At 41.2% G+C, this 14,532-nt stretch overlaps 1 protein-coding gene across 1 annotated transcript in view; it reads left to right on the plus strand.

The window, feature by feature from the left end:
- Positions 1–1,904: 1,904 nt before the first annotated feature.
- tet3 (tet methylcytosine dioxygenase 3) overlaps positions 1,905–14,532 on the plus strand; it is a 55,756-nt gene continuing 43,128 nt past the window's right edge. The window contains exons 1-2 of the mRNA XM_049577772.1: positions 1,905–2,032; positions 4,943–5,810. Coding sequence (XP_049433729.1) covers positions 5,445–5,810 — 366 coding nt within the window. The 5' untranslated portion in view covers positions 1,905–2,032; positions 4,943–5,444. The remainder of the gene's footprint in view (positions 2,033–4,942; positions 5,811–14,532) is intronic.

A 14,532-nucleotide genomic window follows, 5' to 3' on the forward strand; every position in this document is an offset into this window, starting at 1 on the left:
ACTGAGACGGGTTCTGACAATTTGTGCAGACATTCTTCAACAAACCATTTGTTGTATCAGCTGTCCTAGTAGCTGGTCTCAGATGATCTTGCATGTGAAGACATGGATGTAGACGTCCCAAGCTGGCGTTGTTACACATGGTTTATGGTTGTGAGGTTGGTTGGATGTGCTGCCAAATTCATGGAAATTACATTGGAGATGACTTATGGAAGTCACATGAACACTCAGTTCTCGAGCAACAGCTCTAGTGGACATTCCTGCTGTCAGCATGCCAATGGCACACTCCCTCAAAACTTGTGACATCTGTGCTGTTGTGTCATGTGATCAAACTGCACATATTAGGGTTGTATTTTACTGTGACCATCCAAAGGCACACCTGTGTAGTAATGATGCTGTCTAATGAGAACGTTGATATGCCACACCTGTCAGGTGGATGGATTATCTTGGGAAAGGAGAAGTGCTCACTAACAAGGGCTGTAACAAATTTGCGACCAGAATTTGACAAAAATATATGTGTTGAGTGCATTTTAAAAAAAAGTCTGAGCTCTTTAACGTAAACCTGTGAAAAATGGGAACAAAAATAAGTCTTGCATTTACATTTTTTGTGTAATACAGCATCATTAAACTGTATTGTTCGTCCACAGTTATGGGATAAGTCAAACCGCAAAAGTTGTTTCCAATTTTGTTCGAACTCTTTAACTTAACATACAATAAATTACAATAGCTGCAGTTGTCAGCATTAACTGCTGCTCTGAATAGACTCCTTGGAGCTCCTGCATCTGATTAGATTTGCCACCATAACTTCCAAAGCTGCTTATATGCAGTAGTTTTGTAACAAAGTGGTGCAATGGCTGCTGACTGACAAGATATGATTTGCTCATTGGAATATAAATTTAGTAAGCACTGGTCATTAAACTGCCAACTTGGAGGGAAGAGGGACAGTATTAATAACATGAATGAAAGAGGAAATCTATTTTGTATTTAAGCAGAGGTCTGATTAAGGATTTAAATTCAACCATATAAAACAGTTTGGTAAATAAATAATTGTTTAAACATTGTTTAGTATTTTTTATATCATTGTTGACAAAGGCTTGGTTAATATAACTATTAGTTTTTTCACTGTCTGGTTTGTTCTTCACAGTGTAAGGCACACAGGCACTGTGGGTGCCAGGGTGTTTGAACTATATTTTTGTATCTAAACCTCCATCTATTTTCCATCCTTTTCATAACCATAGTCCTGTATAAGTCCTGCAGCTGAGGATGATTTGGATCATAAGACCGACCGTCACTTGAGATAAAAGGCAGCTGACATACCTGAATTTTGTCAGCTGGGGTCACTGCTGCCATGTATCTGAATACAGCAGCCCACACTGGTGCAGGAGTGAGTGAGGGCTTCAGACCTTAAAGGTCCTGATCCTCATTCCCCTCATGATGTCATAACATCTGGTTTAAAACCCATGCATGACATCACAGGGATCTGATGATCACCCACTCTTTGACGTTCAAGCCACCGATTAAAGTGCCATCAAACACAATGAGGGCGATTTTAAACTGACCTCAAAAATACCACTTTAACTCATCACCACACAGGGCCAGTTTTAACCCACACGTTCCCGTGGTATGACGTCACTGTCCCCCCTTTTGCTCCAGCTGGCGGGACTCCACTCCATAATTTGCTGATGACTTTAAACCCTTCTAAAGATACAACCTCTCTCTTTCTCTCTCTCTCCCTCCCTCTCTTTCTGTGTGTGTGTATGTGTGTGTGTGTGAGTGTGTGTGCTTTGCACCATCGTCCAGACGCGCCTTTGAGTCAGAGTTATGTCAGGCTACAACTTTTTACCCTCTTGTGCACGAGTATTTTTTTTTACAAGTGGAGAAGTTTTTGTAGGCGCATTTTAACTCTCTTTTTTAGTCATACTGTGCCAGTGCTTTTGTCAGATTTTTATCTAATTTATTTTAAGTTTGCAACCGCGTGTGAAGGCTGCAGTGAGGAGAAGTGTCGAAGCATTTAAAGACCTACTCATCGCGGGTGGTAAGTATTCTCTCTTCATTGTGAATGTTATGAATGTTTTTCCTGCGCAGACATGCATGTTATTACGTTTATCGGTGTTTATATATTTGTTTGCAGGATTGTGAAGAGTTTTTATAGCTTATATATCAAACAGTTAAAAGTTGCGTTACCTTGGGGTATTTTAGCCATGCCTAATTATGGATGACATCATGAATGTTTTTAACTAAACTAGAAATTTTGACTTTTATCGGTGGCCATGTGATGTAGGCTAGCTATAGAATAGCCACCGATAAGTGGTTACAGGTTGCCTATTGACCTTTGCCAGAGAGTTTGAGACTGTCGCGTGGATGTAATTCAAAGTGTGTATTCACACCCGCTGTAAGTGCTGTTTCTGTCACCTAAAGCAATTATCCCAGTGCCCTCAGTCACAGCTCTAATGTGTTTTGTGTATCCCGCTGTAGATAATTAGCATTATCTTAATGTAAATCTATGATGCCTATTAGTGTTTATCTGATTGCTGTGATAGGTGCGCGCGGGTGGAGCTCGCTACTGTGATGTTTAGAGGGTCCCTGTCAGTGACCACGTGCACTTACAGTTACAGTAACAACAGAGACAGTGGGGAGCTCGTTTATAGCACTGTCCGGGGGTATACTGGAGAAAGTGCTGATTAGACCACGTGCGGAGCTGGCAGAGCGCGTGCCATGCAATGGCCCCGCATCAAGTTATCATGTAACGTTACCTTAGCTAATGCGCATTTATATGTAGTTAACTCCACATGACTACATTGAATATCTGTTATCTAATGTTGTAGCTTACTATCAGAGTTTTGCAGTCGCCATTTGTGTCATTAGGCGGTATCCAATCATATTTACTTTTACATTTCCACTGAGGTCATTGGTCACTCACCTAACTTTACCGGTACCTTTCCTAATTTTGAGCTACTGTCACAGCCGACAGGTCTACCACATGCTAACTTTATTTTTGTCGTCACAGCAACTAACTAAGACTATAAGCTACACCATGGACCTTCATTTGGTAAGGTTTTAGTCCCCAAGTAAGAAATGTGGTAGCATAAATTAATACTTGTACATACATAATTAGCTGTGAGGCCACAATGCTGGTCTGCTAATGCTAATTGTTAAAACTCAGGCCATGCGTTAGCTGGCAAATATGCTAACAAGATAAAAGCTAAAATGTTTAATTTTAGGCTAATGGTAGCTTCGAAATTTTAGTATATATTTTTTTGCGTTTTGGTTAAAGTGTTTGTTAAATACGTTTTTTTCTTTATAAAGTTGTAACTAGTGTTATGCAGACAGTCAGAGAGCAAAACAACCACCAACAGTTAATTTTACTACAATAAAAGTCAGTTTGTGATTTCCCTGCCTTGAAAGGCCTTGCCAGAGTTCTAAGTTTTCAATTTTTAAATCCATATTGATTTAAAATCCATATTAATGCACAAGCCCAGAGGGTAATGTTAGAGTAAACTTAAGTAGCCTACATATTTTATAGTGGCTTTTACCCTCCACTGCATTGCTGTTAGCATCTAAAAAACCATGCTCAGTGCAGGCTGTGAAACCAGGCAGCAGCAAAGAGATTTCTCAGCACAATTCGCTTTATTGACGGTTGACTGGAGCGTGTGACCACAAGACAAAGAGGACTGTCCCTGGCATCAACTTATCACCCCCAGCCTTTCATTCAGGCAGACATAAGCCAGCCTGGCCATGTGGGGTCTGCCATTAAAACACAGTATCTTCTCAAACTGCTCACGTAGGCCTGTATGGCTATGAGCCAACTGAAGGCACAGCACTAACAGCTGTGTTAGGAAACCAGACAGTATCCAGACAGCAATCAGGGGTGTCAGACTGAACTCTAATATAAAGCAAAGCATCTAGCGTTATCCGATGCTGCACAGCCAGTCAACTATTCAGGTACATCCAGGGTTGTGAAGTGACATCAAACAAGATAATATTTGGTCAAGCTGATAAATAATAAATGTAGTACAATGAAGAGTGTCTGAAATAGAACATTGTGGGAATTTTTCAAATTTGGTTCATCTTTGTTTCTTCGTTGACCTCATTTCCTTTGCTCTTCTTTGCTCTTCCTACAATTTCCTCTTATCTTTCTTAGTCACACAGTTTAAAAAAAATGGTCATAGAACATACTTCGCCTGAGGCCTGCAGTAGACAAGGATATGCATATTTTACCAACCCTGCCAACCAGCCATATTTATCATGTGTGTAGCCTCATCTAAATTAGCATATAATCTAGGAATCAACCATTAAAACAGCACTTCACCCACAAAATTATCACTCGTATATTAGTTATTCACCCCATGTTTCGTTGACTTTGTGAGGTAAACTTAGTTTTGTTTGCATACATTCACAGTAACAAAAAACCCCCAAAACAGATCATATTTTTAAGAACTGGAGTAAAAGGGGTCTGTGTTTAACGACAGCAACTACATCAAGACATCTGTTTACAAACTCTCATACAACTCGTACAATATAATCCATGTCTCATTTTTCAAATCGTATGCTCAGTAATTCCCAAACACATGCTTTTTTGTAAAAACCTTTCTATTTAAAACACTTCCAAACAGTCTCACTCATGGAGGAGGAGGAGCGCGCCTGGGCAAGTGCGTGTGTTTGAACTCTGCTCAATGGAATGTACCAACACAGTTCAAACGCACGCGCTTGTTCAGGCGCGCTGCTCATGTGTGGAGTAAAGTATTAGATTGAGCAGATAAATGTGCACTGCTAACTTTATTTATGGCACAAGTACGTTCAGATATGTTGTATGGGAAACATCAAAATTACCTTTAAGTACACACAGAAAATTTGTATTTAATCTTATAGTTTTTCACAGGAGTTGGTGGACAGAGATACTGTAGACACTGACCATTTTTGTTTCATCCCTCTGTCCTAATTCCAGACTGTGCCCAGGCTGTGCAGACACAACCATGACTCCCCAGGCTCCAGCTACACTACCCAGACTGTGGTGGACCACCAACCATCCCTCAGGGTAGCTGGGAAAGATGGACTCCATACTAGAAGTTTAAACCAGGATTCTCCAGGGCCTCCCGGGTGACACAGAACAAATATAATAATAAAGGTGTCCCTGGAGGGCTCAGACTAGAAGACAACATGAACAATAAAATAACTTTTTTGGCTACAGCTCACAGATTAATGGGACTGAGGCTTTCTCCAGCTGGTTTAATATCTAAATAGACAAAGTCAATAGCACAGACTGATTCAAGAAAAGTTAATCTACCTGCCAAATTTGTTATTAAGACCAGACAAACTTCCAGCAAGTGCAGCCAAATATCCACAGTACATTTGGATTATATTTGGTGTTGATTTTAAACTCCACATCAGTCGTGTTTTTTGATTTCCCTAAACAAGAGACAGAATAGGCACAAATCAGGGCTGTCACCATGCCCAAGCCAAGGGCAGGGCCTGGTCCACCACAGGAGAACATTTATGAATTCTCCATGGACGCAGAGGAGGCTCAGTCTCTCTACTTGTACAAGAAATCCTTAGAGAAGACGTCTCCTCTGACCAAATACATTAAGACTGAACACCAGCAAGCAGGGCTCTTCTCTCTGTCTCCTTTCGATGCCTCCCTGGATGCCGCCGTTGACCTCCAGAAAAAAAGGAGGAAGAAATGTGGTGAATGCACTCCCTGCCTCCGCAAAGACAACTGTGGTACCTGCACAAACTGTCTGAACCGCAAGACGGGCAAGCAGATCTGCAAGCTGCGCAAATGTGATCAGCTGAAGAAGAGACAGAGTGAGTGGGAGGTGAGTGAGAAGCAGATTTTTTGTGCAGTAATATTACGTTTATTGTTAATGGGAATACTGTATTAGCGTAAGCATATCAACAGGGTGCGAACTGCAGGGAAGCCAGAGGGAACTTGGCTTCTCTTACTAAGACATGAGCTCTGCTAAGAAAATGATTTGATGGGGGGTCTCAATATGTTAGTATTGCCATGCATTTCTATATTTCTGTATCTTTATCATCATAGACCATGCATAAAATTAGTTTATTGGTGTTATAATCATGCATGCAGGTAATTCATCATTAAATCACTTCAATAGCATGGTGCATTTTCATGAACTCCACTTACTCTAAGTCAGAGATCAGAAAAAAACAAACACATATTGTATGTACAGACATGAATGAAGTAGGCCCACGTGCTTGCAGCTAGAGTCTTGCAAAGCCAAGGTATAGTTTGCACACTGCATATCAATAATATTAATAATTTGTGTTTCTAATCACCCACTTGCTGCAATAGTTTCATTTCAGGCAATATAGATGTCACAAACATCTTATTTGAGATGTCCATTCAGATGAATAACATTAAGTTTGCTAACTGCTGGTGCTTTGAATGACATTCCTCATCTGTCGAGCCTGGACCTGTTTGTCTTCAGGCTGGGTTCAGAGTGCTTGTAAGCTGCACCTGCCACATATACAGTGTGTAAATGTTATAGCACTTACCCAAATGACAAATGAGAAATGTATAAATGTACATCTACATTTTAATATTTCACTGTTTGCATGGCAACTCTTCTGTCGCAGTTTCTGCATGTGACCATTAACTAGTGTTTAACAGAGTCAGAGTGGATGGTAGAGTTTGTTCTGCCAGATCAAATATATTTATAGAGCACACTTCATACAATGATGCAACACTCTGCTTTCCAAACATGGTCAAACAATTAGTGGTTATACTATAACTAGTAGAACAAATGATATATTAGAAAATCAAATTAAAAGCAGGGCTGTTGTGAAATGCTACTTTGACAGAAAATTGCAAAAAATGGGAATGATGGTCAAAATGATGGTGGAGAGGACTCAGAAGCAGACATCACAGAAGTCTCTTTAGTGAGTTTTAATGACAAAGAGTCAAGCAAACAATGGAAAAAGCAGAAGAAAAAACAGCGGACACATTGAGGTCAAAAATCCAAAAGGCTAGGCAGTAAGGCAGAGGTACAGGCAAGCCCTAGGCAAAATCCTTGTCAACTTGAAAACAGCAAAAAGTCACAAACAGCTTACAGAAGCAAGGCTTGAATGAGTGGTTTGAGAGCTTTGCAGGAGCACAAGACAATCTGGCAATGGCTTTAGGGAAACTAAGAATGGAATAGGAATCCCGACAGGCTGAATTGCACTGGTGATATTTGCAGGTGATCACTAGGGCAGGGAGCAGCTCCTGAAAGATACACTCATATATAGCAAAGCCCTAAGAGAGAAGGGCTATGTTTAGGCCTGGCAAAACAAAGCAAAACGTTTGTTTAAATGGAAACAGCGGTGTTGAACTCCTGGTTGTGTTATGCAAGTATAGCGACAATGGCAGCTAGTTAGGCGGCTTACTCTATTAAAAAACTTTACTATAAAATACAGATGTTCAACATGTCTTTAATTGTTGCATACGCCAAGCTGTAGTGGACACATTAGGAGAGTACTTCGGTTGGATCCATTGTTCGTACTGCCTTTTTAATATGGCAGTGTTCATATACACCTCACTATTGACTGGTAAACACCTCCAACACACCCATCAAACGAGAAAACATACCTCAAAGCCCGTGGCACACCATTTCACACAGGAAACTTCTAATTCAGCCCAGAAACCGTAGCAAAATGGTCTCAGATTTAACGTGCCCAGGAGAAGCAGGTTGCGTTTATCATTTCCCCAACCCACTGTAGATGAAAAACACGCCCAACTCCGCATGATGAGAGCAGGCTTCCAGCCCACTGCTTACCAGCACCATTGTAAGAAACTGCTACTAGCTAGCTAGTGTGCCCATGGATGTACCCCACTGGCAAATGAGCAGGGAGCTTAGGCGCTTGCAGCACAGGGGGAAGACAAACACCATTAATTTGCACACACTGTACACACTGTGCTAACACAGCTGGTTGAAAATCCTTTAACGGTTGTAGCAACTGGAATTGAGCCAGCAACTTTAAGTATAAACAGATAAAAACAGGGGAGGTGTAGGGAGGCATTTTAACCCAGTGTCTTGCCTCTAAGGACAGGGATGAGAAGGGGTAGAGAATTTTGAGCTTTGTGGCAAGTCACTGATGAACTCGAGCTGTGCTGTTTCACAGGACGCCCAGCTCTAAGATGCCTCTTTGAGCTAGCACCCAACTTCCTGCGTGCCACAGGGAGTACTACTTTCAGCAGTAAACTGGCTGCCAATCATCGGGCCTTGATGTCGTCATGTGGTAGTAGGTGTGGTTTTATCTGAAGTGCGTTGGAAAACGATAGAAACCAGGTTAGGCTTTGACAATCAACCTTATTGTCATTGACACTGTCTGATGACGATTACAGGCTGAATGCAAACAATGCAAACAATCAAAGCATGAAGGCATCATACTTGTAATGATTTTTGTTGGACAGTTAAGCCGCAGTGCCAGACTTTTACATGTAAAACATAGAAATGAAGGTCTGTTACATTCAGGAGCTTGCCAGACGAGTTCACAGGGTGCTAATTAAACCGTGTCAAGGGAAAGCTCTATGTATTTGGCAGTATACTGGAATTGCCGCGTCTTGTGTCTGCAGCTGGCCCACCTGAAGGAGTGCATTTAATGTCAACCAACTAGAGCTAAAGGGGGCAAGACACGGGAAGTGTCCATACCAATGGAGTAGCAGCTTAGAGTATTGCAGAAGCTACGGTGGAAAGTCCTAGAAGCATCATACAAAACTGTGTGGAGTGGATGCTCAAAATAAAAAGGAAACTTGACATTGAGAGGAAGGAATGAGGTAAAAAGAAAGACTACAGACAGAGCTCCTTCAGGGGGCCTGGGGGAGATGCAACAAGCTCACTTGCAGGTATTCGCACATAAACACGTGTTTACAGTGTTTGAGTAACTACTCTCACTGCCAGTGTCATAGATCAAATGATAAGTCGATGAATCAAGAAAACAGTTCGTCAATTACCTCACATATCTTGATTTGTCTTGGCCTTCTGTCACTCATGCTGGAGTCCATGTGGATGTCCCAAACTTCAACTGTATTACAGAGCAGCTAGTGATGCTGTCCCCTCACACTAATCTTTTCAAAGTAGAGTTCTCAACGTTGTCTTTAACATTTGGAAAAACAGAGGGACACACCCACTTACAGTTAATAAATAGAGAGAGTATGAGTATCTGCTTATTGTGCATTTGTGATGAGTATGCAGATGGGTAACCTTCTAACTGTGGTTATAGAACCTGCTTAAATAATGTCCTCAAGATAAACCAGTGACACAGTTTTAGTCTGTTTGAAATGAAACCACATTTTATTCTTTTTTTTTTTTGAAAAGGGACAATTTACATAATAAAAATTCAAATAAATGTAAATATACCTGAGTTAGCTGAAATGCAAGTTTTCATAGGCAGTCCGTTTGCCTGATGTTATTAGGTGTTCCAGAATAAAAAAAATAATGCAGGAACAGTTAAAAATTTACAACATGTATAGAAAGGTATATACAATGCAGTTACAAGTTAAAGTGAAGTTAAGTGAAGTTAAGAATAGACTGTGAGTGAACAGTGTGTTGCTTGACTGCAAGACTGTGAGATCTGCCAAACAGCAGCAGTAGAGAATTCCTGCAGTTGCCTGGGCTTTGTCCTTTGACCTCTGGGGCTTTGAATGAGGGTGGGGGGTTAACCTTAGGCCAGTTTGTATTTGTGTGTGTGTGGGTGTGTGAAGAAAGAGAAGGAGTGCGTGTTTTTAAAGTGTGCACTTCTGTGTTAGTACAAGTGTGTGTGTGTGGGTGTGTGTGCGTGCGCGTGGCTTTGTGCGTTTGAACGTGCATCAGCTTCTTAAACGGGGGGGGGGGGGATGGGCTTTAAAGTCAAGGAGGAGGACGGGAAGATGCAGTAAATGGTCAGCAGTATTGCAGGAGGAAAGGCAGGAAAAACCAGACTGGGCTTCTAAAGCATGACCAAGGAATGGAAACTCACCGCTCCTCTGAGGGCTGCAGACAGCAAAACAAGCCAATGGCCACTGTTTCTGTTACCAGCATTCCCACACTAACCAACTTTCTCACACAACATGAAGACTAAAAGGGCAGAAGCTGTTATATGATATTAACAGGGTTGTATTGGGGTCCAGTACTTTAACCAGTATTTATCAAACAAAACATGTATGTCATAACATTTGTAACCATGTCAAAGCACAGCTGTTTCCTTGCTAAAATATTCAGTAATTGTTTTCAATTATTCAGTCTTGCAAGGACATTGTTAAAGAAACAGCGGATAGACCATCACAACACCAAGTGTCCTATGTAATGTTTTCCTCCCACTGGCCCCTGAGGCAAGTACATCAGAATTTTACTGGCTCCTTGCATATTTCTTTACTGGCCAGTAGCCAAAAATGCTTTGGTTGTTTCTCTTTAGTTATTTATATGTAATGTTCATTTACAGAATTGTAAAAAACAAAGCACAGACGCTGTTTTCCACTCAGGAAATATTGTTGCTTCCACAAAATTAGAAAGCTCCTCTTTTTTCATAGCTTTGCCCGAGCCACGCTGCCTACCTCTACTGTACCTGTGCATGATGGCTACCTTGCTGAACCGCTGCAGCTCACGTGTTGCTGCTACAGCTCTGCCTGCCAGCCCTGTCTTTTGACATTTAATTTGCCTTTGATAATGGCCATCAATAATACAACATTTCCTTTAACTTTATTATTATTAATGTCATTTTATGTATTTTGGACAGATAAAGGTTAAGAAGCATTTGCTCAATGGTAAATAATAATAAATAACAATAAAAGCCTTGTGTTAACAATTGAAGGGATTTTGTCCATGGAGAGTGTTGAGTTAAGTTTCGCTGACATTTTTTACGAGTACCTGCAAGAGGCTATAGCAGCTGAGAGTGCATCCCACAATGCTTTTCATCCTCGTGCATTTGAGCATATATCTTGACAATGATGACATCTTCTGAAGTGTACTAATGTCACAGACTCTAACTGGTCACTCAACTTGCCCAGCATAAACTTCTTCTGGCCCCTGGCCCCTGGCCCCTGGCTGTCAGTTATGTCAGACCCTGCAACATCTCAATAAAATGCTGGTTTATGATTTGCAAAAAGTTGTATACTTTTGTGAAATCCATTTAAAATGTTTTTTACGAGAATCACTTCAGATCAAGGGCTTCTCATCAAAGTAGTATTGATCAAGTACACGCAAGGGTCAGAATATAGTCATTAAAGTACATCTTGTCCATTTGTGTTTTGAGTGTGGCATGGCCTGGGTGATATCCAAGACTGTGATAAAAGGCCAGTAACTGCCTGACTTACCATTGTGTTCAATTAGCAAAATCAGAACTTGCTGTCAAGTGATTTGTACTGTTGTTTTGGCATATACTGTGTGCCTCCCTCTTTCACTCAGTATGTCCAAAGGTGTAGATCTGAGGTGCAGATGACTTTGCAGACAAGACAATGACGTGGCTTGTTTGTGCTAAAGAATAGGGATAAAGTCAAGAGGAAAAGATTTGTGTAGCCACAAAGAGGAAATCAGGGTTTCCATCAGCTTTGTTGAGGCCTGTCCTGTCCTGTCTGGTGAGCGCTTTCTGAAGTGGCAGCAACAACTCATAAAGGTCTCCTGCAAAATGAGAATAGTTTAACAAACAATTCTGTTTTGAATCAACAAACACTAATTGTTTTAGTGGTTTATGGGATAGATATGTGGGCTACTGTCACTATTTGTTGCCCCAAAGCTCCCTTGTTATTGAGTGGTAATAGAAGTTTACAGCCTCCATATTTTAAAACCCTCGACCTCTGAGGGACCTCTGTCCCTAGTCAACTAAACTTCCCCCCATTTCCTTCTTCATCCAGCTTCCTTCTACAGTGTCTCTCATGTAGGTTGCAGGGACACAGGGATACTTGTTACTGCTGTTTCAAGCTAGCTGTGATTGGTTCAGATTCAGGGCAAACCCACTTAAACTCAGTTTAACCTCATTTCGATTTGCCAAAAATCTGTCTGACTATGCACATCTACATAAAGAATAGGAACATATGTTTGCGCAGATATTTTTGTGCCCATCAGGATGATTTGTTTGTGGATTTGGCGATCCTCTGACTTTTCATCTAGTGCCATCATCAGGTCAAAATTTATACTTGTCCAGTGCTTTGGTTTATGGCCAAATACAACGCATACAGTCTGAGTAGTGAAGTTGAGCATGTTGTGCTGACGGAGCTGGCAGTTCAGCGTGCCAAGATGCAACCAAAACATTCAAAAGTATGACTATACTGAACACCTGTGGCATCTGATTAAAGTAAATGCATAAAATGCGGAGGGATTCTCTCAAATGACGTACTCTATTGGTATCAGTATCACTTTTAGGATGCTTTCACACCTACGCTGTTAGGTGTTTTCTAGACAAGCTGTGGAGGATTTCGTCAGATAGTACAATTCGTTTGGGCTCACATGAAAGCCTTGAGCGGACAAAACAACCGAACCAAGACCACCTGAAAAGGTGAGTCTCGGTCCACTTCCAAGCAGGCACTGATAAATCCATCTGCTGATCTTGAAATATGTCTGTGATCTTTTAATTTGGTAACCATTTCCCTGATTAATTGGTCAAAAGCTGTTAAAGCTGCTGTGCTTGTATCGGACTCAGTGTAGGCTACTTTGTCAGTTTATTAAGTCCATTAAAAATAGTATGTCTACAGTAATAAGCCCCAAATTACATGCAGTCAATTTGCAGTATAATAGTACTAATAATACCACTAATCAGTTATTTCTTTGTGGGCTCTTTTTGAGACAGAACAACATAAATATAAACATCATGAGCATTAAAAGGCTGCATTACCTTTTGTCTGTCACCAGAATTTGATTTCCCCACATGGGTCTTGATGATGCACTGATGATGCAATCGCATGACAATTGCCAACTGTCCAATCAGCAAGTTACCTTTCAGTCTTTATAACTTCATGTTTACTCCACATGGCATGTTTGTATAAATTCAATGTAAACAGGAACCAGAACAGAAGTTAATGCAATGATGCATCAATTCTTCCTCTTGGTCAGGACCAAAAGAGCCAAACTACAGGTGTGAAAACACCCCATGGTTACTGGTATTGGTGCTGGCATCATCATTTTTTAAACGATACCCACCCCTAGACACTGGCTAGTTATATTGTCGACTCTCATAATAAAAATTTTCTGAAACCATAGCCAGGCCAAGCAGTTTCGTGGCCTCACCTCACCCTGCCTCCAACACTATCTCACTTCAGATACTTTTACAGTTTAATTAAAAAAAAAAAAAAACACTTCTGGCCAACAAAGATGTTTATTGGTCCACTATGTATACAGACAATGGTGAGTGTAATGTGCTGCAGCATCAGATGTGCAGAAGCTTTTCTCCATAAGCTCTTAACCAAGTGTCCATCCATCCATCAATATCCCTCCCCCCAATCCCTCCATCCCTGCCCTCTGACCTCGGTATGGATGTAGCAGCTGAGTCCCTTATTGCCTGGCAACCACATCCTCCATCTTGTACTGTGACAACTGCTCACTGATGCACTATGCTAATATCGGCAGCAGCTTTAACCTCGTCAACAAAATGCAGGACCATCTGATTTCATACAATCCATTAATGTACAATTCAACAGACTAAATTTAACCATTCAGTATGTGTTTTACTCGTGAGCCTTTACAGTCGCATAGCCTGTTCTTTCTTAATAACCTGCTTGATATTCCATTCAGTCAATAATGGGCTTCAGGCTGTCTTTCCAGGTGAATCCCTTGAGACAGGTGACTGTAACTGTTCATGTGAGTGAAACAGAGGAGTGGGGTTACCATAAGGATGTGCAGTGGAGTAAGATTGGAACAAATCAGCTCAACCATTATCATTAATTAGACTAATTAGTCTAATTGCAGACAGACTACCCCAGCACCCTCATCTTCCTCTGTCCATCCTCTGCAACCAAATGCAACATTTTTACAACACGTTATCAGAACAGTGGTGATGAGCCTCCCTCCCCTGCATCTGTGTGTAGTGAGTGTGATTGTATGAAGGGTTGGTTTGTAAGCACATCTGGGGAGTCTCTATTAAATGTGCGAAGAACAGAACAGCATACAGGGCATTTGTGAATGAAATGAGGTTGAATGAAGGCAGGCGTACGTCAGGATTATGACGCTGTCTAGGAGTAGATGGGATTTGCTCCATCAGTGATTGCAAGGTGTCCATTGAAGGCTGACAGTCTGAAAGAGGAGTGAAGGTTTGATCTAACGAGAGATTTGCTAGATGTTTTATTCCTCCTTTGCATTACTCTCTCTCGCAAAGACATGCCTAGCTGTGTTAGAGTGATTACTTAAACTGTTACTGTAAACTCAGAGCGATAGTTACTCTTACTTTTCCTGCTGCCTTCACTGAAACGCTCGCATTGCGACTACACTGATAGCACGACTACTGCTCTGAGCACTACAACTATCCCGACAACCTGTAACGAAGCACATTTAAGCCCAGCCACCGCTCTCACTGTCCAGCTTACCGCAAACACGCCTCTGCTCACACATAAACACATGCACTTACACACACACTCGT

This window comes from Epinephelus fuscoguttatus, linkage group LG6 (assembly GCF_011397635.1).
Source record: "Epinephelus fuscoguttatus linkage group LG6, E.fuscoguttatus.final_Chr_v1".
Classification (NCBI taxonomy): Eukaryota; Metazoa; Chordata; class Actinopteri; order Perciformes; family Serranidae; genus Epinephelus; species Epinephelus fuscoguttatus.